Source organism: Phoxinus phoxinus, assembly GCF_949152265.1.
Source record: "Phoxinus phoxinus genome assembly, chromosome: 19".
NCBI lineage: Eukaryota > Metazoa > Chordata > Actinopteri > Cypriniformes > Leuciscidae > Phoxinus > Phoxinus phoxinus.
In genome coordinates this window covers 14,349,501-14,375,006 of record NC_136894.1, presented here as the reverse complement: position 1 = coordinate 14,375,006, position 25,506 = coordinate 14,349,501, and the positions used below count along the sequence as shown (strand labels likewise).

General features: G+C 40.1%; 2 protein-coding genes across 4 annotated transcripts; both read left to right on the top strand.

Annotated features, from left to right (window-relative positions):
* Positions 1-315: 315 nt before the first annotated feature.
* LOC306987024 (uncharacterized protein) lies at positions 316-3,430 on the top strand. The gene is made up of 2 exons (XM_079590930.1): positions 316-1,036; positions 1,488-3,430. Exon 2 carries the CDS (start codon positions 2,517-2,519, stop codon positions 3,150-3,152), a length of 636 nt encoding a protein of 211 aa, XP_079447056.1. The 5' UTR covers positions 316-1,036; positions 1,488-2,516; the 3' UTR covers positions 3,153-3,430.
* Positions 3,431-4,366: 936 nt separating this feature from the next.
* Positions 4,367-25,134, top strand: ptpn2b (protein tyrosine phosphatase non-receptor type 2b). Of its 3 annotated transcripts, none has more exons than XM_079591494.1 (11): positions 4,367-4,650; positions 5,711-5,801; positions 5,906-6,006; positions 12,858-12,956; positions 15,952-16,089; positions 16,247-16,456; positions 17,597-17,758; positions 17,863-18,059; positions 19,808-19,909; positions 21,059-21,194; positions 24,448-25,134. In XM_079591494.1, the coding sequence occupies exons 1-10, from the start codon at positions 4,594-4,596 to the stop codon at positions 21,081-21,083; spliced, it is 1,182 nt and encodes a 393-aa protein (XP_079447620.1). In that variant the 5' UTR covers positions 4,367-4,593; the 3' UTR covers positions 21,084-21,194; positions 24,448-25,134. The 3 variants fall into 3 exon arrangements, with proteins under 3 accessions (XP_079447620.1, XP_079447618.1, XP_079447619.1); XM_079591492.1 differs by lacking the exon at positions 21,059-21,194 and adding an exon at positions 24,316-24,345 and having other exon boundaries at positions 24,448-24,549; XM_079591493.1 differs by lacking the exon at positions 21,059-21,194.
* Positions 25,135-25,506: the final 372 nt, after the last annotated feature.

The following is a 25,506-nucleotide window of genomic DNA, read 5'->3' as shown; positions in this document are numbered from 1 at the left end:
TGCGCCACAAAGTTAGCAAAATATAATGTAAATTAACAAATGGGGTATGAAGATTGGGATTCATAGAGACCAAACATGCTATGATTTTGGTTACCCATAAAGTCTGAAACATTAACCCTAGAGTTTACGAGAATACATAGGTCAAACCACATAAAAGAAAAATCATGAGATGGGAAAATTAGATACGTTTATACATTTCTCAAGTGGCTATATATATAGAATATATAGGATTAACAGGGTTTATTTCTACTTCTCAGTAAGAATGAAGTGAGAGTCACAACTCTCTGGTGTCACGAACACACACAGGAAAAGGTAGATCCAAGCGCAGTATTTATTAGGGGTAATCCGTACTCACAAAACAGTCCAGGCAAGGGTCATAATCCATAAAGTCAATCCGAAGACACAAGACAAGAACAAGGTACAGGCACCAACAGGAACGGAAGTGTGGGGACATTAACAAGGATTCCGTGACACATACTAAAACAGACAGGGTTATATACACAGGGAAATGACAATGCTAATGGGGAATTGGCTGAGTGCAATGATTAGTGACAAGGGACAGCTGAGTGTAATGAGAAGACAAGGATCGTGGGAAATGTAGTTCAATAGTGTGATGGACACCGTGGGGAAGGAGGACATCTAGTGGTGACCCAAGGAACATAAACCAGACACTGTGACATAACCCCCCCTCTACGGAGCGGCTACCAGACGCTCCAAGACCCACAAAAAACAAACAAAGAGTCCAGGCAGGAGGTGGAATGGTGGAGGATCAGGGGGAGGGATGGAGGGCCAGGACCATGAAGGGGAACAGGAACAGGGGATGACAACTTAACCGGCGGTCGTGGCGAAGCAGACAGTCCATCGGGCGGCCAGGGCGGGGACGACAGTCCATCTGGAGGCCAGGGCGGAGACGACAGTCCATCTGGCGGCCAGGGCGGAGACGACAGTCCATCTGGCGGCCAGGGCGGAGACGACAGTCCATCTGGCGGCCAGGGCGGAGACGACAGTCCATCTGGCGGCCAGGGCGGAGACGACAGTCCATCTGGCGGCCAGGGCGGAGACGACAGTCCATCTGGCGGCCAGGGCGGAGACGACAGTCCATCTGGCGGCCAGGGCGGAGACGACAGTCCATCTGGCGGCCAGGGCGGAGACGACAGTCCATCTGGCGGCCAGGGCGGAGACGACAGTCCATCTGGCGGCCAGGGCGGAGACGACAGTCCATCTGGCGGCCAGGGCGGAGACGACAGTCCATCTGGCGGCCAGGGCGGAGACGACAGTCCATCTGGCGGCCAGGGCGGAGACGACAGTCCATCTGGCGGCCAGGGCGGAGACGACAGTCCATCTGGCGGCCAGGGCGGAGACGACAGTCCATCTGGCGGCCAGGGCGGAGACGACAGTCCATCTGGCGGCCAGGGCGGAGACGACAGTCCATCTGGCGGCCAGGGCGGAGACGACAGTCCATCTGGCGGCCAGGGCGGAGACGACAGTCCATCTGGCGGCCAGGGCGGAGACGACAGTCCATCTGGCGGCCAGGGCGGAGACGACAGTCCATCTGGCGGCCAGGGCGGAGACGACAGTCCATCTGGCGGCCAGGGCGGAGACGACCCCTCGGGCGGCCAGGGCGGTGAAGACCCCTCGGGCGGCCACGGCGGTGAAGACCCCTCGGGCGGCCACGGCGGTGAAGACCCCTCGGGCGGCCACGGCGGTGAAGACCCCTCGGGCGGCCACGGCGGTGAAGACCCCTCGGGCGGCCACGGCGGTGAAGACCCCTCGGGCGGCCACGGCGGAGACGACCAGGGTGAATACGACCACTCGGGCGGCCATGGCGGTGAAGACCAAGGCGGGACAGGGACAGACCCTGGCTCGGGAACAGTCACAGACACCACCGGCTCAGGAACTGCAACAGACACCACCGGCTCAGGAACTGCAACAGACACCGATACCACCGGCTCAGGAACTGCAACAGACACCACCGGCTCAGGAACTGCAACAGACACCACCGGCTCAGGAACTGCAACAGACACCACCGGCTCAGGAACTGCAACAGACACCACCGGCTCAGGAACTGCAACAGACACCACCGGCTCAGGAACTGCAACAGACACCACCGGCTCAGGAACTGCAACAGACACCACCGGCTCAGGAACTGCAACAGACACCACCGGCTCAGGAACTGCAACAGACACCACCGGCTCAGGAACTGCAACAGACACCACCGGCTCAGGAACTGCAACAGACACCACCGGCTCAGGAACTGCAACAGACACCACCGGCTCAGGAACTGCCTCTGGCTGGGCGGAACTCAAGTGCTTCCCCCAAGCGTGCAGAACCGCCAATGAGTAAAACCCAAAGACAGCTCTCCTGGCCGTGGCAGGACTGATGGTGGGCTGTTCGGGGACGGCCTCCTGGACGACAGCGGGCTGTTCCGGCACGGCAGGCGTGACGTGAAGCTCAGGCTCGGCAGGCGTGACGTGAGAAGTTTCTGGCTGGGCGGAACTCATGTGCTTCCTCTGTGCATGCAGTACAACCACCACATAAAAAAGGAAGACAGCCCTCCTTGCCGTGGCAGGACTGATGGTGTACAGCCCCGGGACGGCCTCCGGGACGGCCTCCGGGACGACAGCGGGCTGCTCAGAGGGGACGGCCTCCGGGACGACAGCGGGCTGCTCAGAGGGGACGGCCTCCGGGACGACAGCGGGCTGCTCAGAGGGGACGGCCTCCGGGACGACAGCGGGCTGCTCAGAGGGGACGGCCTCCGGGACGACAGCGGGCTGCTCAGAGGGGACGGCCTCCGGGACGACAGCGGGCTGCTCAGAGGGGACGGCCTCCGGGACGACAGCGGGCTGCTCAGAGGGGACGGCCTCCGGGACGACAGCGGGCTGCTCAGAGGGGACGGCCTCCGGGACGACAGCGGGCTGCTCAGAGGGGACGGCCTCCGGGACGACAGCGGGCTGCTCAGAGGGGACGGCCTCCGGGCCATTGGGGAGGCAGGAAGTCTTCCTCCTCCGCCGTTTTCGATGGCGAGATGCAGGCTCTGGGCTGGAAACCACTGGTCCAGAGTCGAAGAGTGGCCAAAGCGGGGAATGGTATCGGGGTCCATCTCGACCACCTCCTCCCCTGCGGCCTCCACGGGTTCCACGAAATTTGACTAATCGGGTCCCCGCAAAAAACTCTCTTCTCTCCCGCTCAGTGGCTGGGGAAGAGACATTGAAAGACATACCGCTGGATCTAGTGTTGACGGAATCCTTCTGTCACGAACACACACAGGAAAAGGTAGATCCAAGCGCAGTATTTATTAGGGGTAATCCGTACTCACAAAACAGTCCAGGCAAGGGTCATAATCCATAAAGTCAATCCGAAGACACAAGACAAGAACAAGGTACAGGCACCAACAGGAACGGAAGTGTGGGGACATTAACAAGGATTCCGTGACACATACTAAAACAGACAGGGTTATATACACAGGGAAATGACAATGCTAATGGGGAATTGGCTGAGTGCAATGATTAGTGACAAGGGACAGCTGAGTGTAATGAGAAGACAAGGATCGTGGGAAATGTAGTTCAATAGTGTGATGGACACCGTGGGGAAGGAGGACATCTAGTGGTGACCCAAGGAACATAAACCAGACACTGTGACATCTGGAAATTCCTTTTGGGGTCTTAAAAGTCTTCTTATCAGTATTGTCCCGTAACAGGACACCAGGTTCTGCCAGTGTTTTGGCTTCATATGGGATGTTAGTTTCAGGGGAAGTTTCATAGACCTTTGTTGGGAGAGTAAGTTTGCTGGATTATTCATTAAATATAATGAATAATTAGTGTGGGTCTGATTGGTCCAGACGCTACACATTTCAAGTTACATTTGAATATATGGTTAAAGATGAGTCAAACATGTAACCACTGAACATCTTGTGTTTTAGTAATTGGTTATAATAATCTTTGTAGGTTTTTTATCATTTATTTATTATACGTATATAGGTAAAATTAATGTTTTTTTTAAGTATTTTTTCTACTATATTATTTGGAATGTATTTTCATTTGTTAGATGAGAATTTGATTGTATGTGTTATTGATGATTAATGTTTTAGTTATGTCTGAAGACTATTCAGACATATTCTGAAAAATGCCTTATTCTAAATGTATTAAGTAGCCTATACTTTTAAAATATATTTTCATATTTTACATATCATTTGTTTTTGTTTAAATTATAAGTGAGTAGTGAGCATCACACACACACACACACATATATATATATATATATATATATATATATATATATATATATATATATATATATATATATATATATATATATATATATATATATATATATATATATAAATATAGATAGATAGATCTTCAATCTTGGAAGCTGTCTTTCAATGCGCATGAGCAGCAGACCAGCGCCGCTCTCCTCTCCTCGCCGCGCATGCGCAGAGAACTGAGCTTCTCGTCGCAAATGTCAGCGACACGGACAAACACTGACAGACTCTTTGACGGTTCAGTGTGAGGACGAGAAATGAGTGATTTCTACAGTTGTGACGTTCATTCTTAATAAAAAAACAAGCTTAAAGCGGAAAGAATTGACGGAGATATGGAGCAGGAGTTTGAGGACATAGATTCAGAGGGCCGCTGGCAGAACCTTTATTTAGTAAGTGAAGCTAAGTCAGCTAGCATGCTAATGAGCCACGCAATCTACAGTTAGCCGCTAGAGAAATGTAATTTTATATCCTTTATCTGTCTCTTTTTTTACTTCAATTCAGTGTGCTCTCACTGTTCTTCGTTTTTACTGTTGTTGAGATGGGATAAAATGAAAGTGAAGCTGCAAAACCAGATGTTATTGAGGTTGTTATGATCTAAACTGAAGTGTTGTGAGTTAAACTGTAACTGTATCTCAGAATCTAGTAAACTGCTTATCTAGACAACATGTTTGGGAATTGAGTCTGTTTGTTTAACTATTACATTAAAAAATATATATTATACATGTTAATTTGTCATAACAACAGAAAAACACCGTGTAGGCGGCTGAGATTGAAATCAAAACATTTTAACGTGTCGTTACCGACAAAAATGCTCTCTTGGTAGGGAACACGGTTTTGGGACAGACATCTAATGATAACAATGTAACATTCCCACTGTAAATGTTATACGAATAACAGCTGTTAGCTATTTCTGATTTAAACACGTTTATTTACTGTAAACAGCAACTGTTACGTTTTCCTAATATCATTGACTAAATGTCACCCGTAAACATAAGAAAACAGTCTGTTAAATCCAACTTCCCTGTATTATTATTCACATAACGTTACATTAGTATCCTATACACTCTTGAACAACGAAGTATTAAAAACTTTTAATTGGATTTCAAAACTTTCACTCCTGTAGTGTTAAATAAACAAGCATATTTTATAGGCTTCAGAAATGTAACGTTATGTTGTTCTTGAGGGAGTTTGCCTTAACTAAACAAACTTGTTGCTTCCTTGATTAACGTTTCCAGTAATATTATGTTACTATTTCTGGAAGCAGTCACAATTGACATGATCAGCTAATTTCTTTTTGAATGTGCTTTTCCTGTCCTGTGTTTCCCGACATGGGCAGTTGACTTGGGAAATGAACAGAAATGAAACTAGATGAATCTAATTAGTAATTACTCAGCAATGATGACCTAATTTAACTGTTGTTTTGAAGCTTTGCATTTATTTCTTTTTCAGGAAATACGCAACCAGTCACACGAGTGTGCTTTCAAAGTGGCCAAGTATCCAGAGAATCGCAATAGAAACAGATACAGAGACGTGAGCCCATGTAAGTAATGTCAGGTTCGCCTAGGTGATATGCTTCTCATCATGTAATGTAACGACTTTAATGTTGCATTCAACATTGTTTCCCTTTTTTTCCAAACATATCAGTTGACCACAGTCGGGTGAAATTAGAAAACACAGAAAATGACTACATCAATGCCAGCCTGGTGGTTATGGAAGAAGCCCAGAGAAGATACATACTTACCCAGGTAAGTAAACTCCACCCAGACCATTAAATGTACTCTTGGAGCTCCAAACATGCGGAGCTGACAAAGGTTCTCGTGGGTCCTTAAAAAGTCTTCAGTTCAGTTTTATCAAATTTAAGGCTGTTAATGTATTCAATATCCTAAATGGTGTAACAAAAGTCATTTTTTAAAAGGTTTTAAATTTAGGGACAGAGCAGAAAAACAGGAATCATGAAATGGCCTAATGTTATTATTTCATTTCATGACGCTGTTACTGAAGTAAATAAATGTAAACGCTGCATGTTCAAAGTCTAAACATGGTGCTGTTGCACGCTCTACAGGCTCGCATTTTCATATCAGTTCACAATCAAGCAATAAGGCACATTTAGGCCAATATTACTTATGATCTACTCTTGATGTATTGAGACAATGTTTACCTGATATTGTAATATGTTTATAAGTGTGCAGATTTAATCTTTATCATCTTTTTGAATGAGCAGCTAGTAGTAGAGCATAGACATTTCAAAACAAGGGTCCAAGTGTATATCAGGCTTGTATTTAATTAAAAGTCCCACGTTATCAGGGTTTTTCTGGATCATTTGGGATACAGTGTCAGGCTGTTTTGTTCTGTTCAGTGCTATGGTTTTTCACTGTCAGTCTGTATTTAAATACAGTTGTATCCAGAAACTTATCTATGTGTAGTTATATATATATATATATCCAGAAAGCGAGCAAAGATCACTGCCAGTCACTGAAGCTGTCAACTACAATGCGAGGTACACACAGCTGCACTCATGCGAACCCTCCTGTTATAATCAATGAAGCTGTGCAATGAATCTTTTATTGACATTGTGTTTATACTTTGTTGGTTATAATAAAAGAATATGTGAGCATGCTGAACAAAAAAGCAGCCGTTTTGAGTGGATTCTGATTAAATTAAACAATTGGCCATTGCGTTTATGCACACAACCGTTATGTCTGATTGGCTACATTGCTCCACGCTACAAAAACATGATCTAAATAGAAACCTTTAACACTGTTCACCAAGCACTTACCCAAACACTCGTGGGAACATTTTAAAGCAGCCGGGTATCAGCGGGTATTGGTACTGCAGAACGCCAGGTATCGTCACATTAAAGGTGCCCTAGAATGTGAAATTGAATTTAACTTGCCATAGTTAAATAACAATAGTTTAGTACATGGACATGACATCCAGTGAGTTTCAAACACCATAGTTTTCTCCTTGTTTAAATCTCGTTTTTGAAAAACACCCCTGAAAAACGGGCGAATCTCCACATAACACCTACTGTGACGTAACCGATGGGATCATTAATATGTACGCCTCCAAAATTTGCATAAGCCAAGCCCTTTCAGAGATACGGTGCTACACAGAACTGCGCTGCGCAGGTGAAGCACACACGCACTGACAGACACACACACACGCACGCACGAACGAACGAACGCACATACACACACACACACGCACACACGTGACTGTTAAGTTCGTACTGAAAATAATGAATAAACTTACCACTCCGAAACGTCCATTTGCATTCTACAAACAACCGCTTGTTCCTCAAACTCTGCATCGTCGTCTGAAACCGGCTCAAACATATACGGTTGTACACCGAGTCTCTCCATTTGCACGTCGGACCTGTTTGCTGTGACTCTCTGAGCTCTTGTAATGAGCCCGCAGTGAAAGAGCCAATCACAGCAGAACTCCTCATTACTATTCATGACCCTTCCAAATAAGGTAAAAACAGACCATTTCATTCTAGGGCCAATTTATAGGGTTGGAAATTGACCTGTAAAACCTTTTCTGGACATTTTAAATGTTTTTTTAAGCCACATACCCTCTATGTAGATATCAGGGACAAAATTCAAATATTATTTCAACACATTCTAGGGCACCTTTAAGTTCGAAAATAAATATTTGGCAGGGAAAGATTCATTTTGAATTTTTGTTACACAAACTGCATCTGGCACGTAATTTAACGTAAACTCTTGTAGCTCATAGGAAGGTAAGACGAAGTACATTATTTAACACATTCACTATATAGATTTTACAAGTATTGACAATCATCTGTTTATTGTCTTTCTTTAAACACACTGTTATTGTATCAACAAAATATCCTCTAATTTTTATGTATTGATTTTTCAGTACATAAACCAATTTGAATACAGATTTTACAAGTATTGAGTATTGACACAATAATCTTTTTATTTTTATTTAAACACTGTTATTGTATCAACAAAGTTCACTATCCTTTAATTCTTATGTATTGATTTTTTAGTACATAAACCAATTTGAATACATGTGCAGTGTATAAATTGAGTATTGTATTGTAAAACATGTCATGAGTAATGTATTTTAAACTAGCATTTAACCTGTTATGCAGCTGAAGGTGTGCCCCAGTTTAATTGCATAAAGAATCTGAATTTGAGATACAGGATTTACTTAGTTAATTGTCTGGCTTTGTTCTCTGTGGTATTCATCTTATTTGTGCTGGTCATAAACTAGGTCTTAAAGTCTTTCTAAAAACTATAATATAGTAATATATTTCATTCTATTTTGTGTACAACAGCTATATTGATTTGAATGAATGATTCAATGACTCTTCACTTGTTTTATTACTAGATGAATCAGTGTTTTTGAACAAATCTCTTTAGAATTAATGATTCGATGTGAAACAATTTTATACACATCGATGTGATCGATGCAATCGTTATTATAAGCTCGAAGTTTCCTTTAAAAGGTGATTTGTTCTATTTTGATCTCTCTGGTCGACATTTGTTCTGCCATAGACAGCAGTGTTTTTGTTTTTAATCCGAACTATAAACTTTTATTCCAGTAGGCTACCTCTCTGATCATTTGAATATTTGTAACCGAAATAATGATACTGTGTGGTTGAAAAGACTGTTTGTGAAGCTGTTTCATACCTATACGTGACAACTGCTTTTTCTGGGTCAACAGTAGTGCCAACCCAGATCTGTGTGATTTTTGTCGAAGGTTTAATAAGCATCTTACAGAATCGTTGTCATTTAGGAATAAGAGTGTTTAAATCAAGATTGCAAACTTATAATAATTAATAGTGCAGCTCTAGTTTTCAATATTAGAAAGCTTTTGTTTTAAGGTTGTGATTAAGTTGCCTTAAGCTGGCACTTTTTGTCTAAAGTTATTTTCGGTAGACTAATTGCAGGGACGGTCCCCCTGGAGAATCCTGTGCTGAAATGGCTTTTCTCAGGCACACAGAATAGCAGTTCTTAGTAAAAAAAAACCTGTGTGTTACTCCTCTAGATTCAACACCATTGGCTATCTTCACTCCGCTGGCAGTTGCTTTACATTGATGTTACTACAGGATGATGTAGGCAGGTGGTAGGTCTTATGCACGTCTATTACCAACCAATTTGTGTGGGTATCATTTCAAAGGTCACAAGCTCTAAAATACATTAGTCAGCCATTTGAGATTCAGTTTTGGTTTGATATTTTTTTAAGAAATGTGTAGGTGTGCTAGACTTTTTGGCGTTTAATGATTTTGCATCGCTAACAACTAGAGATTAGTGCTGGGCGATATGACGGTATCACTGTATTTTTTAAGACTCTGCTGGTTTCATGGTATATCTTTTTTTCTTTTTTTTTTGTGGCTTATTTTACTGTCAGGAGTACAGCGAATATAAAAACATTGTAAGGACAAATACAAATTTACTTTGTAATGGTGGTAATCAAATCAATTTATAAAACTAACAATTTAGTTAAAGGTAGGTTAGGCAGGATTTGTCTAAAAAACTTTTCCCCAAATTTGTTTAAACTGTCTTTATATACCAAATACATAATTAAAATGTAAGCACTCTGAAAAAGAGAGTATAAAAAGTGAGTGTCTGTAGTCCTCTCAGGGCTGCAATAAACACATCTACTTATTTCCATTCGGGACGAATGAAATGATTGGCTGGGCGACTGTCACTCTCCCCCACTACCATGGCTACCACCCCTGCTGCTACAGGAACTGCCCACATGCGCGCACCCGTTTGACTCGAGGAGGGGAAGAGGCACGGAAGCTATGAATAATCACAATGATGGCAGAGAAAGAGCAGCCAAAATTCCCAGTACCTGCATATACAGTCAGCGAAGGCAAACAAGGCAAGGACCTGTTATGAATCTTACACGAAATTCACCTTCATCACAGTGTAACTGATGGTAATGGGAAAACGTGTATCAATGCAACCTGTTTTTAGCTTTGCCTTATGTTACTAGCTCGTTACCGAATCAACCTCAATATATTTTAAACTTTACCAGTATCAATATGCTAGCTTGATAGTGAGTACTAACAGCCATGTTAGTTGTTTATATTCATAATGCTAAAGTTAGGTATTTTATTACATTCTGACATGATCACTACATGCACTGCGCTCCTCTACGCTCGGCGCTGGTAAATGCGTCCTCCTCCAGCTGAGCGGTCGCCATCGCGCGTTCATGTGTTTTGGGGGCGTGGCTTTGGAAGTAGCCCAGAAGGCAGGGGGTGGGAGTGAATGGAATAAGTAGCTGTGTTTATTGCAGCCCTGAGAGGACTACAGACACTCGATTTTTATACTCTCTTTTTCAGAGCACTTACATTTTAATTATGTATTGGTATATAAAGACAGTTTAAACAAATTTGGTAAAAAGTTTTGAAAAATCCTGCCTACCCTGCCTTTAATCTTAAAATGCAATCTAATGAAAAATTTTTTTTTTGGCAGTTTTACTGTTTAAATTAAAACGCGTATGATAGCGTGTGTGATATTCCTTTGAAATAATGTTTTAATAGATTTTATTATTATTACTTTAAGTACATTTACTGTGCAATTTCTTTCAGAATTTCTTCAAGTTAAGGCCCTTTCACACCAGACGCGTAATGAAAAAGCGTAACGAAAAAGCGAATAGTTCGCATGCAAATAGTTTGTGTCAAAACCATTCACATCAGCCGCGACACGAATTTGCGACGTTCAGAGCTTCAACATTCCAAAACTTTCGCGGGAACCAATCGGTCCGGAGCAGCGTATGGCAGTCTGCTGAGGTGAACTGTCCTCTTAAAATCATCAGGGCTACGTTTACATGCAATCAAATAAACAATCCACTGTATGTGATTGGCTGAAGCCTTTTCTGTCGCCGCAAAAGTAAAAAAAAATCGACATTGAAGCGAAAAAAATAAAAGTTGTTTTTTCGCCGCAGCACATTCGCGTTCGGTGTGGAAGCTCTCGTTACACACACAGCTGATAAAAAAATAAAACCATCGCATGAATTATTTGTGCGTCAAAATCGCGTCCAGTGTGAAAGGGCCTTTAGACTGAACTTTTATTTTGGCAGGTTGTAATGAAGACTTTCTGGTTCTGTGTGTTTTATTAAACCGTGCAATAGTAATATGTTTAATGTTTCTATTGTAATTTTTTCAAGTTTTACCCAACTTTTATTTTGACAGGTTGTTGTTTACCCAACTTTTATTTTGACAGGTTGTTGTTTATCCAACTTTTATTTTGACAGGTTGTTGTTTACCCAACTTTTATTTTGACAGGTTGTTGTTTACCCAACTTTTATTTTGACAGGTTGTTGTTTACCCAACTTTTATTTTGACAGGTTGTCGTGAAGACCTTTGAGTTGTGTGTATATGATATTACGAATGATGACGATAGTTTTATCAAATTAAATGCTTGTGATGTGACTCTCATAGCAGCTCTGCCGATGAAGTTCATGTGTCCATATCCTCGTATAGTGAGATGGCAGACACTGAAAACACCCAAGAGCGTCACTTACTCGTGCTTCAGCATGTGTGTAGTGTAGTAGACGAAACTTCTGCGGTCATTCACTCAGAGATGCAGAACATGCAGACTACAGATTTTAATAACAGTTTTAATATTCACAGAGACTAGTCCATAATATCGAGATTAGATTTATTGTACAGCCCTACTTTTGATTTATTCATCCATAAATTGCCAAATTCCGTAACATTTCTGCTTTATACAGTAAAGGCCCTTTCACACTGAGAGCGATTAAATGGCGCAAATGTACACCATGATGATGCTCTTGAATCGAAACAATAGATTCCTATTGAGCTATTCACACAAGGCGCAATCAATCTCAGTGCAACAAAGCAAGATTTTTTTTTTCAACCAGTGTGCCGATTTCCCCCATATATATATATATATATATATATATATATATATATATATATCGCTCTTCGTGGCCATTGAATAGATACAGCAATTGTTTCAGCTGCACACCAGTATGGCGGTATTTGAAAAATACATATCGTTTGTGAATTTGAAACCAGTATACTGGATGAGCTGATTTACCGCCCAGCACTACTAGAGATGTGCAAGATTACATGTTTTTAAAATCAACTAGGCTTTACTCAATGACTTGTCAACTCATCTGTCATCTTAAGAAAGCCCTGAAAAAAATATAAAGTTGGGTTCATATTGCTTAAAGGGATAGTTCACCAAAAAATTTAAATTTGCTTTCCTCACCCTCAAGTTGTTCCAAACCTGTATTAATTTCTTTATGTGGAACATGAAAAGGATATTTTGAAAAATGTCTAAAACAAAACAGTTTATGGGCCCCATTGACTTTCCCCATTGTATTCCTCCCCCCATACTATGGAAGTCAATGGGGCCCATCAACTGTTTGGTTACCGAAGTTCTTTAAAATATCTTCTTTTGTGTTTAGCAGAGGAAAGAAATTCATACAGGTTTGGAACAACTTGAGGTTGAGTAAATGACGATGGAATTTTCATTTTTTGGGTGAACTTTCCCTTTAAGGAGCTGTTACATAAACCATATTCCTGTGACCATTGTGGCCCATCCATTCTTATTGTCAAACATTGTGTGTGTTTCTCTATTTTCAGGGTCCTCTGAGAAACACCTGTGGTCACTTTTGGCTGATGATCTGGGAGCAGAAGACCAAAGCAGTTATCATGCTCAACAGAGTAATAGAAAAAGGCTCGGTAAACATCATTCTTCTAAACTTTTTCTCTTTGAAAACGCCACACTTTCAGCCTCCACACTCATTCATACAACAATAAAATGTAAAGGCTTTCTCTTAATTCATATTAGAAAGCTCAACAGAGTCTTAGTAAGTCTAAGTAAGTATTATCTTAAAGAACTAAGACAACGAAGATACAGCGCTGTTAATACTATTAAAACTAGTTTTCTAAAATTTAAATAAAACATAATATTAGATAGGGCTGTTGGAACGAATTCCGAAATTCGAATATAATTCGAATATTAAAAAAATCAATACTATTCGAATGCTGAAGTTACTATTCGAATATTGCTTTTTTTTTTTTTTTTTTTTTTTTTTTTTATATGATATCTTGCCTTTCTCGCCAACTTGGCTTACACAGGCATGTGAAAATGAAATGCTTTTGTTTCGTCTGATAAACAATAAAAAAATTGAATCGTAACACAATTGTGCGCGTTATCCACGCTGCATCGTCATAACAATACTGTCAATAATGGCGGCGAGCAATGTCTCCATGGAAACGGAGATCACCACTCCTGACAATTTGAGAAGCGATGTGTGGAAGGTGTTTGGATTTCAAATCATAAATGGGAAAATTAAATCACAAATAAAGTCTGAATGAAATATCACTCCTCAACTTGCAACCTTACTGTGCGTTCACACCGGACGCGAATAGCGCGTCAAATTCGCGCCTGCCGTGTCTAGTTATATACACTTGACCACTTTTGTGTCCTTTCGCGCCTGACGCGCTATTCGCGTCCGGTGTGAACGCACCCTTAAGCCCCGTTCACACCGCCAGCGATTTTGTCGCTGTGTGTCGCTAGTCTCTGTACTGTGAAGTCGCTTGTGGGCGTTGGTAGTGCTGTCGCTCTAATGTTATTGGTTGACTGGACGTCTGGCCATATCTATACTAAATACCATCACAAGTGATAACTAACTTTATATTATTTTAATTTGACTAGAAATTATAGGCTCAAAAGAAACGGTATGCTGTTGGGAGAGTGTTTTTATATTCCCATAGCAGTATTCAGTGGATTAAATCATTTACTAGATTAACGATCGATCAAGCAACAAATTAAACTCACTCATACGGTCATTAATGACTAAAACGTCATTCGTATTTGACAAATAATACAGTTTCTTGTCTCTAGTAGTCAACACAATGCAGGGGAAACTGTAAAGTGAACTGCAGCAGTGCTAAACTTGCATCAAAAACGTACAACACTCGAACTATAAATACATAAAATAAACTCACTGAGACTGTCGACAGTTTCTTTTCCATGCATCATTTTATTATATCCATGAATGTGGTTAGTCAAATCATATAAAACAGTGACATCGCCCTCGAACTCTGTCTTGCCTGCACTCCGAGACGGTGACGTAACGTGAGCTCCACTGAAAGTCTTCTTTCCTATTGGTTGTCGCTCGCGAAAATCGCTTCTCATTTGCATAAAGTTGAAATTTCTGAACTTTTGTCGCTTGTCTCCTGTCGCTTGACACGCCCACATTCTGTCGCCAACGGTCACTGTCGCTTGTGTCGCCGGAAGTCGCCAGCGCTCCATTGAAATGAATGGGATCTTGTCGCTTTGTCGCTGCGTGTCGCTGGCGGTGTGAACGGGGCTTTAGGGCACATCTGACAACGCTACACCATGACAAGCTATAGCGCATCTGTCCAAGGAACCGCTGCTAAAACAGGCAAGAATGACTTATTTTCTTCTCTTCATCACGGAGCTTACCAGCTGTCTGCTGTCCTAGCCGCGCAACAATCACTGACAGAGTTGTGAAACTCTGACACAACATCAGACAACTGATCAGTGGAAAAATGTCCATTCAAGTTGCCAAATTAAAGTAATTCATTTTGTTCCGCTGTTTTATTGTTAATAAAAAAAACGCGATCACCCGTTTCTAAATGTTTATTGTAATGTTAGCTGTCCCTCTAGTGGACAGAACGTGTAACAACAACCAAATGCTATAGTGGCATTGACGATCCATAAGCCTGTGTAATGTCGCAAATATTAATAATAGGATGAATTTGAGCATTTAATATTCGAATATTATTCGAATATTAAATAAAATAAGGAATAGAATTCGAATAGTATTATAGAGGAAGATTGACAGCCCTAATATTAGATGATCAAATTTGTTTTCCTTTTATACTATTAATATGTATATTTCACAATAGGATAATATGACCGTTATTTTGGAAAGGCCTAACTTTAAGTATCTTTAGTTTAGATCTTTAGATCTAAAAATTGACTAAAACTATAAAAAAAAATGCAATTCATACATTTTATAATTACCATGATTTAATGGCTAAATGATGAACTGATTTAAAACGAACATTTCTCAATTCAAAATGCATGATATTTATCAAGGTTTTTTTTCTGTTTAATGATAATCTTTCATAATCTTTCATAATCAATATTCTATGATAAATGCTGTTAGTGGGTGTGTAACAAACTCTTTATGGCAAATTCTAATTTTGGCCAGTTAACTCTAACTATCAAATGTTTTCATACAGTCCATCCCCCACTCCCCTCCCCTGTTGCAAGTCTTGTGGATTCATGTCGTAGTACTCATTATGTGCTAATGTTGCTGAGGTGTTTTTTTCCTGTTCCCAGACTCTACTCCTCACAGGAGCATAGTCTGGGAGTTGCCTTTTTTCCCCTCACCTATCCTCATGTCATGCTGTATTATTTTCCTCAATCCTCTGTCTTCCTGTCTTGTCTACCCCATTGTCATATTGTATGTATGTTTGTGCATGGACAGGTTGATGGCTAATTTCACTGGTACTTGTGACTAAGTGACAATAAAGGCTACTACTACTACTACAGTCATATATTTTTGGACATTGTAGACCCTCTTATAGGTTTTAAAACAATTTTGATATCAGGAAGTTTTTACCACTTAGTTTAAATAAAAGAAATGTTCTAAATCTGTTTCTACATTTCTTTATTTCCACACTTTCCAAAATGCAGGAAAAGTGTGCACAATATTGGCCGACACAAGAAGAACGAGAGATGTCCTTCCGTGACACACGCTTTGTGGTAACACTAGTGTCAGAGGACGTCAAGTCATATTACACCACCAGAGTGCTGGAACTCCAGAATGCAAATGTAAGTTTCTCACATTCATGCTCACAGAATGCTTTTTCTAGCAGATTTTTTGACCGTTTTTAATTGCAAATCTATATTTTTAGCAATTTTATATACTTTATACTTATACTTTTCTCGTTTGTTGTTTATTTTATTTTGATTAATTTGATCCATTTAGACGGGGGAGAGAAGAGAGATCTATCACTTTCATTATACCACATGGCCTGATTTTGGCGTCCCAGAATCCCCAGCCAGCTTTCTGAATTTCCTGCTTAAGGTGAGAGAGTCTGGTTCACTCGGGATGGACCATGGTCCAGCAGTGGTCCACTGCAGTGCAGGAATTGGGCGATCTGGAACGTTCTCTCTGGTCGACACTTGTCTTGTCTTGGTGAGTTGGATCTCTAAATTTAGGAGCCATCTATTTTAACTATCACATTTGTTTGTGATCTTGTAATGGCAAATTCAGCAACTTTTTCTACCATCAAAGCAATTTTCAGTTTTGCTGTGGACTGTAGGTCCCTGAAAGGCTGGTTTTCAGTTCTATGGATATAAAAAGACAATACATTTATTTATGCTGTCTGATTTTAAGCATTTAGCTTTTGTTTAATAGGTATTTTAAGTCATGAGAAACAAATCCATCAGTTACTGGTAATATTAAAGTTTTTCCAAAGGTAATTGAAAGTAAAAGTCAGTGACTTTACTAGAGTCTCATGATTAGACAACATATACGCGATGGTGGTGCCACATCATAAGTTATACTCTGCGGTATTTCCGAATATAAGACAAAAATGGGGTGTCGTCTTATATTCGTGATATAGACAAAATCACGGGGGGAAAGGGAGAAAGAACGAATTAATATGAAATAGTGACTGAAACGCGACCCATTAAGACAAAACCAGCTTTCCCTTCCAAGATGTTAATCTGCACAAAAATCCTGATAATCGAGCCGTCGTCTGATGAAATCAAATACACATAAGATAAAGACAATATCTGTGCTGTGATTTTGGCTATACTTGCATGTAAAATTAGAGAAGCAACATAATATCTGTGTTTAACTGAATTAAAACGCTGCTCCTCTCTGCCGAGCGAGCGAGAGAGAGAGAGAGAGAGAGAAGTGCGCGCGAGACGCAGAGCGAGCGAGAGAGAGCGAGAGAGAGAGAGAAGTGCGTGCGAGACGCAGAGCGAGCAAGCGAGAGAGAGAGAGAGGTGCGCGAAAGAGGTGTGCACGAGACGCAGAGCGAGAGAGAGAGAGAAAGGTGCGCGCGCGTGCAGTAAGAGAGAGAATGAATTATCAGTGCAATTTTCAAATAAAATTATTTTCTGTTGAAAACCAGATTTTTTCCACAAAAAATCTTTTTTTGTCCCAAAAATCAGTCTGGAAATGGGGGGGGGGGGGGGGGGGGGTCGTCTTATATTCGGGTATATTCTCATGAGGCTTGGAGTATATATTGTTCTTTTTTCCATTTGTCTCCCACTCAGACTTCGAGTTAATTAACCACTGCTTTTCCTCTATCACTGATGTGTTCAGATGGACAAGAGAAAAGACCCATTGGAGGTGGACATCAAAAAGATTCTTTTAGACATGAGGAAGTATCGGATGGGTTTGATTCAGACCCCCGACCAGCTGCGTTTCTCATACATGGCTGTGCTGGAAGGTGCCAAGTACATTATGGGAGACTCCTCTGTGCAGGCATGTCATCACCAGAGTATTTTAAACAGAATCACCGGTTACTGGACCCTGAACTAGGCTTACTGTGTATGTGTTTATGAGGTTTTTTTTATGGTTGTGTGCAGAAACAGTGGCGAGAGCTCTCTAGAGAGGACCAGGAGCCCCTATCCGAGTCTCCCCCGCCGCCTCAGCCTCCTAAATGCACAGAACACTTCAATGGCAGCAAGCTGTCTCGTCTGGAGGATGGGATGGACTCAAAGACAGGAAAGAAAACAGGCCTAGAGACCCCAAATAAAGAGCCAGACAGAGATGCTCGAACAATGTATGTAACAAGACTTTGTATATTTTTGAATTAACAATTTTAATTTAAGTTTTTCCAAAACTGCTTGTGGCCAAAAAGGAATCAGCAAGCATGATTTCAGACTTGGATTTGGTTGCTAAATGAATCCCAGGATTATTGTACCATTTTAATGTTTTAGAATGGTTGGATTACTGATTTCTATTGATGCTCCGATTGATCGGCCGCCGATCATGATCGGCCGATATTGGCTAAAAATAGCTTGATCGGCGATGTAGGTAATGCGTCGTGTAGGTCTTAAATTTCAATCTTTATGATCTTAAAATGTCTTAAATTTGACTTTCAAAAGGTCTTTCATGAATTTTTGTCTGATTAACAACCTACTGGTTTTGGGGTGTTTTGCATAATTGGTTGTTCCAGAAAAAAATAGTTATTGCCACCTCATAGTTACCGGTAGTTTCATTTCTACAAATGGTGCAAACTCTTCTAGATTATAGATAGAAGATTCCCATTCCTCTGCCATTCTGTGATCGGCAGTGATCGGCAATCGGCAGATCATGCTTTTGGTGATCGGTAATCGGTGATCGGCCCCAAAAATGCTGATCGGAGCATCTTTACTGATTTCCTTGTATAATTGGAAAAATCTTACAAAATCTGTCAAGAACATGTCAAGGTCATATTTCACCCCAAAAAAGGACTAAGAAATATAATTTAGCTTTAAGAAAACAAGGCATATTAGACCATTTACTTTTTTGCGTTGTTCGTGGGGTTTTTTCTCAAGACAAGCACATTTCCCACCAAACTTTCTTTGCTATAATTTGAAAAATATTTATTTAAATAAAACCATTTATACATTGTGGTATTACTTAAAAATAATACCATGTTATTACTTTAAATCAATGTATTACAATTATTTTATTTGACTATTCTAAAACTTTCATACTAAAAACTATAAATTACAGTATCTGGAGGCATTTGCAAAATGTGCTTATTCAAACAGATTTGGCGCACCATGTCAAAAAAATATGCCTGGGCCAGTGCAGATACGTTGGATGGGTTTATTATAAGCGAGACGTTCGCATTCGCTCTAGATAGTGTTATTAGCATACTCAATTGCTTACTCATGACACATGACAATACAGCTACAAGTATTCCTAATATTTTGGACATTTTATTGAAAGTAGTCTATATGCGTTGAGTGATGCCTTCACAAACACTCGTGAAGAGCTGTATTTGTGATGTTTGAGTTGGGGAGGTTTGTAAAATTAGCTGTATTTTTGTGCAAGGTGGCACTGGTGTCGCATAAACTACATATTCACCTTTAATTTTCTTAGTGCTAAATATTTTTCTTATTTATTTTTTGGGGTCAATTGTGAACTGGACTAGATTTATGTGAGATTCACCAAATTTGTGTCCTAAATTAATAGATTGAAACATGTCAAGGCGAACACCATGAAGTCTTATCTCTTCCATATCCATATTTAGGTTTTGTCCAAACAACATGCAGCCACAAGCAACATGCGACAAGTCATTGTCACTTGCTTTGTTTTTCTTTTTCATTTCTGTTGTCGTGCTGGGCAGCCCTGCCTACTGGGGAATGGCGTTAGTCTAAAATCTCACTCCATATAGTTCTATTTTAAACGTTTATTACCGGTATATTCTGATAGGCCGTGAATAGATAAAATACTGGAAATGAGACTTGCCTAGTACCTTGTTAGAACGCTGTTAAAATAGCACATTGTCATGTTATATTCACTCTTTTCTCTCTTCAGTGGTCACAAAAGACCAAGAGATGAGAAAATATCCAACCCCATCCAGAAGACTCAGAAACAGACAAAACCCAGGATCAGCGACCCTGATAAGAAAAGAAAAAGGTGAAACTGTCTGTCTGGAAGGAATGTGATTTTTATTGTGCTTTACTTTTCACAGACTCCCTGAATCATTTCAACATGTCTGATCATGTGTATGTAATGTCATATAATCCCACAGATCCTTCAACCCACTCAGTTCTCATAATGTCATTTGGTATTTAGCATCTCAGATGCAGGTGGCCTTACTAGACTTTTAAGTTACTTTCTTTTTTTGTCTTTTGGAACATTCAGAGACCAAGCCTTTTGCAGACTCATGTCACAAAATATCTCTGTTGTATTGTGATTTAACAGCACCTGCAGAAGCAGCGCAGTTACACCAGTGCGGAACAGTGTGCGTTTGATATGTGGCCCTGGAGAGATTTGAGTGGTGATTTCGTGTGCCTTTGTAATGTCTGTGTGTGCCAGAACTTACTGTAATATGCGAGTCCAACTGGCATCACTGATAATACTATTATATTTATAACATCTTCATATAATATAATAATAAATTGTATAGACATGTTGGCCAATATAATAGCAGATAATTATTTTGGATTATTTATTTTGTACAAGTTTACAATATCCACCATCATAAATTGGTGAGTATGACAGATCTCTTGACAGAAGAGGGCAAGATTTCAGATTTGCGTAGGCTAGTGGGATGCCGATGGAATCGGACTGAGCGAATCTGATGGCCTATTTTTAAAAAAAACTAAGATTTTTATGCATGTGATATTTTCATGACAAGCAGATTCTCCCTTAAATGCTCATTATTGTAATACACTGTAATACAATGTTTTCGTGTAATAAAATTAATTTCAGTATAACAAATACTACTATGATCTTTACTTACAACTGTACTTTACATATGTATTATTGCGTTTAAAATACATCATTAGTTTGCATAACAACATAATGTTGTTCGCATAATAACATTTAAAGTTAGATTTTTGTTACATAACACTAATGATAATTTGGGGGGAAATGTAAAAATACAAGAAACTGGTTTTAAAAATAGTCTTGATTTTCTTTAGTTAATGTGTCATTTCTTATTTTTCGATTCAGCCTACAGCAATTTTGTAAGCGTGAAGAGGTCATGTTACATATGAACAGGGTGTTGGGTCCGGTCAGCGTTGTGTTGAGGCTTGTTTGTGTCTTATATTATGGTTTCAGTCTGGGCTGTATTTGCTGTACGTGACACAGCGAGTGCTGCCCTGTTGGGAAACCTCCCCAATGAGGCAGCAACGGCGCATCTGCAGGATTTTTGTAAAAAAACAAGCTTGACCGGGCTCCTCAAAATCCTCAGGCCGTACGTGAGAGCCAGACACGAGCCTTGTGTGCTGTGACATGCTGGTTTGGAGCTTGCTGCTGTTCTTATGGCCGTGGCTGTTGCCGTTTTAAGACTGAGCTTCAGCATGGTGTGATGTTTTTGCTTTTTTTCCTCAGATTTAGACATTCGCCTTTACTACTTGAATGAGATTTAAACCAAATGTAAACAAAAACGTAAGTCTTTTGAGGGCCTTAGATTTGTGTTGAGCTTAAACCTGATGGTTCTTCTATATTGAAATGTGGCAGAGTTCTTTAGTTCTTCGCACAGCCTCAGTGCAATATTTCTCAAATGTTGCCGTGGGTGTGTGGTTTGCGTGCAGCACTGGTATGTTTCTGCAGACTGAGCTAAGAGTGTGTTTTGCTTGGTTAATTGTGTCACTAAAGTAGATTTTATTTCTTTATTTTTCATGTATATGCCATTTTGAGTCTGACCGAAAACGATGCATGTATAACAATAATAAACCTTCCCTCACTCACACCTTCATGCCCCTCTTTATCACACTCAGGTTTGCAATATTTTGTTCATCACATTGGAATTGCAACAACTGTGAAATGAACCCACTAATTATTTGTGATTGGATGGATAAATAAATACCAGTGGATAAATATTTGTATCAGTCAGATGGCTAAAGATGGACAAAATAGTCTTAACCAGTGATTATCAACCAGGGGACTACTTTCCTATTTAAATGTAGTTATATTAATATCATATTTATTAAAATGCTTAAAAACGCTACAAATAAAGTTGGACAACAGTAACATAATTTTGAGTGATTTTTTTTGCAAAAGGGGTGAAGAAGGAGCAGGGAACAATATACCAATATTGAATGTCATTTTGTCTCAGTAATAAGAGCTTTTTTCCTTACTGGTTGTTAATGCCCCTGCTGCATGTTGGGATATTAACTACCATTTATTTCCTAATAGACTGTCAATCAGTGGCAGATATTGCATATTGAATGTGCTATTTAAAGGGATCACCTAAAAAATGAAAATTCTGTCATTTACTCTTGCAGCAGAAATGTATTGCCACAAGAATTGATATCATGGAACACATTTGAAGGTTAGCCACGGAATGCATACAAATATTATATTAGTCTATGTCGTATTTAATTTACACATGATAAAAGCCGCATAGTCACCTCCTCTAAGGTTGCATTTACTGCAAGTCTTAATGCACAGATTCGATCTTTTGACCATATCCCAATTATATTTATTTTTTGGTCCCGCTTGTTTATATTCACTTTAGACGACTAGTATCCGATATCTGTGTTTACATTAATCCCCGCCAAAAATGGTTCTTTTGTTGATCGTTTTACTATGCGACATTATTGACCCTCAGGCTTTGAATGGCCGTGCTATTAAAATTATTTATATCATGTTGGGTAGTAGTACCATGATTATTTGCCAGCATGGGTAAGTTAAAAGCTGTAATAGATGTTTGTAGTACAAAATCTGACTGAATGGATATATAGACTGGAAAATAATGGTAATTAAAAGTAGTAAAGATCTAGAATTCTGAAGTGAAATAAAGTAGCGGGGTAGATTACATTTATTATCAAATTAATTAACGAGAGAGAGAGAGATTGTGTGAATTACCTGTGTCTGCACCGCATGTCTATTGCCCTGTTTACACCTGGTATTAAGATGTGTTTTGGTCGATCAGATCATGAGTGGACGACGCTAAATACAGGTGTAAAAGGGGTCTAGAACGTTTTCATCTTGTCCACTTTCGACCACTTCCAGAGGTAGTCGAAAACGCATTAGACTGGATTGCTTTTGTAGTTTAGATGTTCATGTGGTTAAATGCGTTTGAACCATAGACTGTAAAAAAAGGACTGAAGCCTGTCCTGATATGGCGCTGACATCTTGGGACTTGAGTCTGCGCAGTAGCGACCTCGGGACCAGAAGCTTCCCGGGGGCCGCCATTGGCTAACAAGCCATCACCTGCTGTTAGCATTCCATTGACTCCCATTCATTTTGGCGTCACTTTGACAGCGAATAATTTTACATCTGAGGCGTTTAAAGATTCCATTTGTCCATTATTTATTTCTAAAGAAACACGACTATGTAAAAAAGGCTCCATTACCTTGTATCTTACGTTATGGCCCCGTAGAAGCAGTTTTTTAAAAAATAGGCTAACGATTGCGTCATAACCACGCAACTCTGTCGCACAGTCGAGACATTACCGCATAGACAGGCGGAGAAGCTCGCAAGCAATTTGAACAGCCTACTGGCCTAATGCGTAAACATTACGGGAAGCGCTAGCCTGACGGGATTTAAACTTTGTTGGCTGAAGAGCCAAGATTGGTTTAAAGACGAAAAACATACCAAGCACAATGTTCTCTGACCATTCCTGATTTCTAACACGCACTCACAGCATTCAGCGTGGTCTTGTGGCTATCAGAGCAGTCTTAGTATGTTTTTCCATCGTCGTCTTCGTGTTCATGCGTAATTTAAGCGAGCTTGTTATATCGATCCATTCGATCTAAATAAGCCCATACATTTTAACCGCCCATAGACCCTTCCCTCGAAGAAATCAGGACAGAAGTGGTCGAAAGTGGACAAAAGAGATTAAGACACCATGTGTAAACGGGAATGTCTCTTCCTCGTCTACTTGTGATCCGATCGACCAAAATCTTAATACCAGGTGTAAACAGGACGTATAATAGAGAAGCTGTGAGTTGAATTACAAAACCAGTGAAGTTATCATCGTGTTGCTGAGAAATATAATGTAGCTTTCATTAGCGAACGTGCTTTATTTATAAAATTCACAGGGCAGTTTCAATGCTCCTGAATATTTCTGTGTGTGTGCAATATATATATATATACACACGTGTTTAGATATCGAATGCTCAGAACGATGCGAAAAAAGCAGATCTCGTGCGGATTTTCTTGTTAATACGTATCTGATCTGTAATAGATGCGAGTAAAAAAAATCTGCCTTTTTTGTGCCAGTGTAATCGCAGCCTAATACTGGGTTGTAAAACCTGCTTTAGATATTATTCAGATAGTTCTCGTGTCGTTTGACCACCAGGTATTTTTGGAACTTCCCATTAGGGAACAACAAAAACTCTGCTAAAGTTCTTCTTTGTGTTCCATAGAAAGTCATGCAGGATTAGAACAAAATGAGGGCGAGTAAATGTTTCATTTTCATTTTCTGGTGAAGAAACCCTTTTTAACGTGATTTGAAATATAACATATTTGACTTTGCATTCTGTGATTTGTATTGACAGAGCGAGAACAACCAGTGACATCTAACTCCATGGCAACCTCAGCAAGAGATCTCCATCCCATAATCGTCCCCCATCCTCCCCTATGTTTTTAAAAGCCGTTTACAGCATGAACTCCTCAAGAAGGTTTCTCCACTCCGAACAACCGCACACACCAGCACTATATCAGTGGATGAAGCTCAATAATATCAAGAGGAAAGCGCATCGCCATGGTTTGGATTTGGTTTTAATTTCATTGGACCTATTTTGTGTCTCTTTTTTATTTTATTTTGCTTTTTGTTTTGTTGGAAAAAGCAGCAGGATCTGAAATTGTTCTATGCATTTCTAATGCTGTTCACACATTGTATTTTTAGACGACTTTTTTTCAGAGGCAAAATGAAATGCTCTATTTTTTTATATGAAATTACTTGAAATTTCCTATCATATCTACAGGGCTGAATGCTCAAATCCAGTTTGTGAGATTGTTAGATGACGTCTTGTGCTGAAGAGTGCTCACATTGTGTACATAGTGTACCTTATGAGATGTAAAAAACCAAACAAACAAAAAAACAATTTGATTGTACAAAATGAGGAGACATTGCATTTGGTTAAAACAGACCAAACCAGCATTGTCTGATGTTGAAGAGTCTTACTTTTCTTTATCCAAGAGTAGCATCCATGAATAAAACTGCTATCATTTAGTTTCTGTAACGATGTGTTGCTTCATTCTCTTTTTCCAGGCTGTCAACCACTGAGCTAATATTATTGCTCATCTCTCTATAGACTAAGCCGGCCATATTTTAGAATAATATTCTGTTTTCCTTTACTGGTAAATCACTTTGTGTTTAGTGTGAAGGTAGATCTCATGAAGAAAGTCCAGTTCATAATTCATCCTGAAATAAAAATGTAGCCTTCTTAAGACCATTAACTTTTTCCCATGGTGACATTTCCCCCCAAATCCTTAATACTGTAATGTAGGAAAATATGCTATTGTTATTACTGTAAAATATTTGTTTTTGTTTTTTACTTAAACCAACAAATTCAGTAAAATAATCCTGTGAATATTCTTGAAAATGCCCGGTT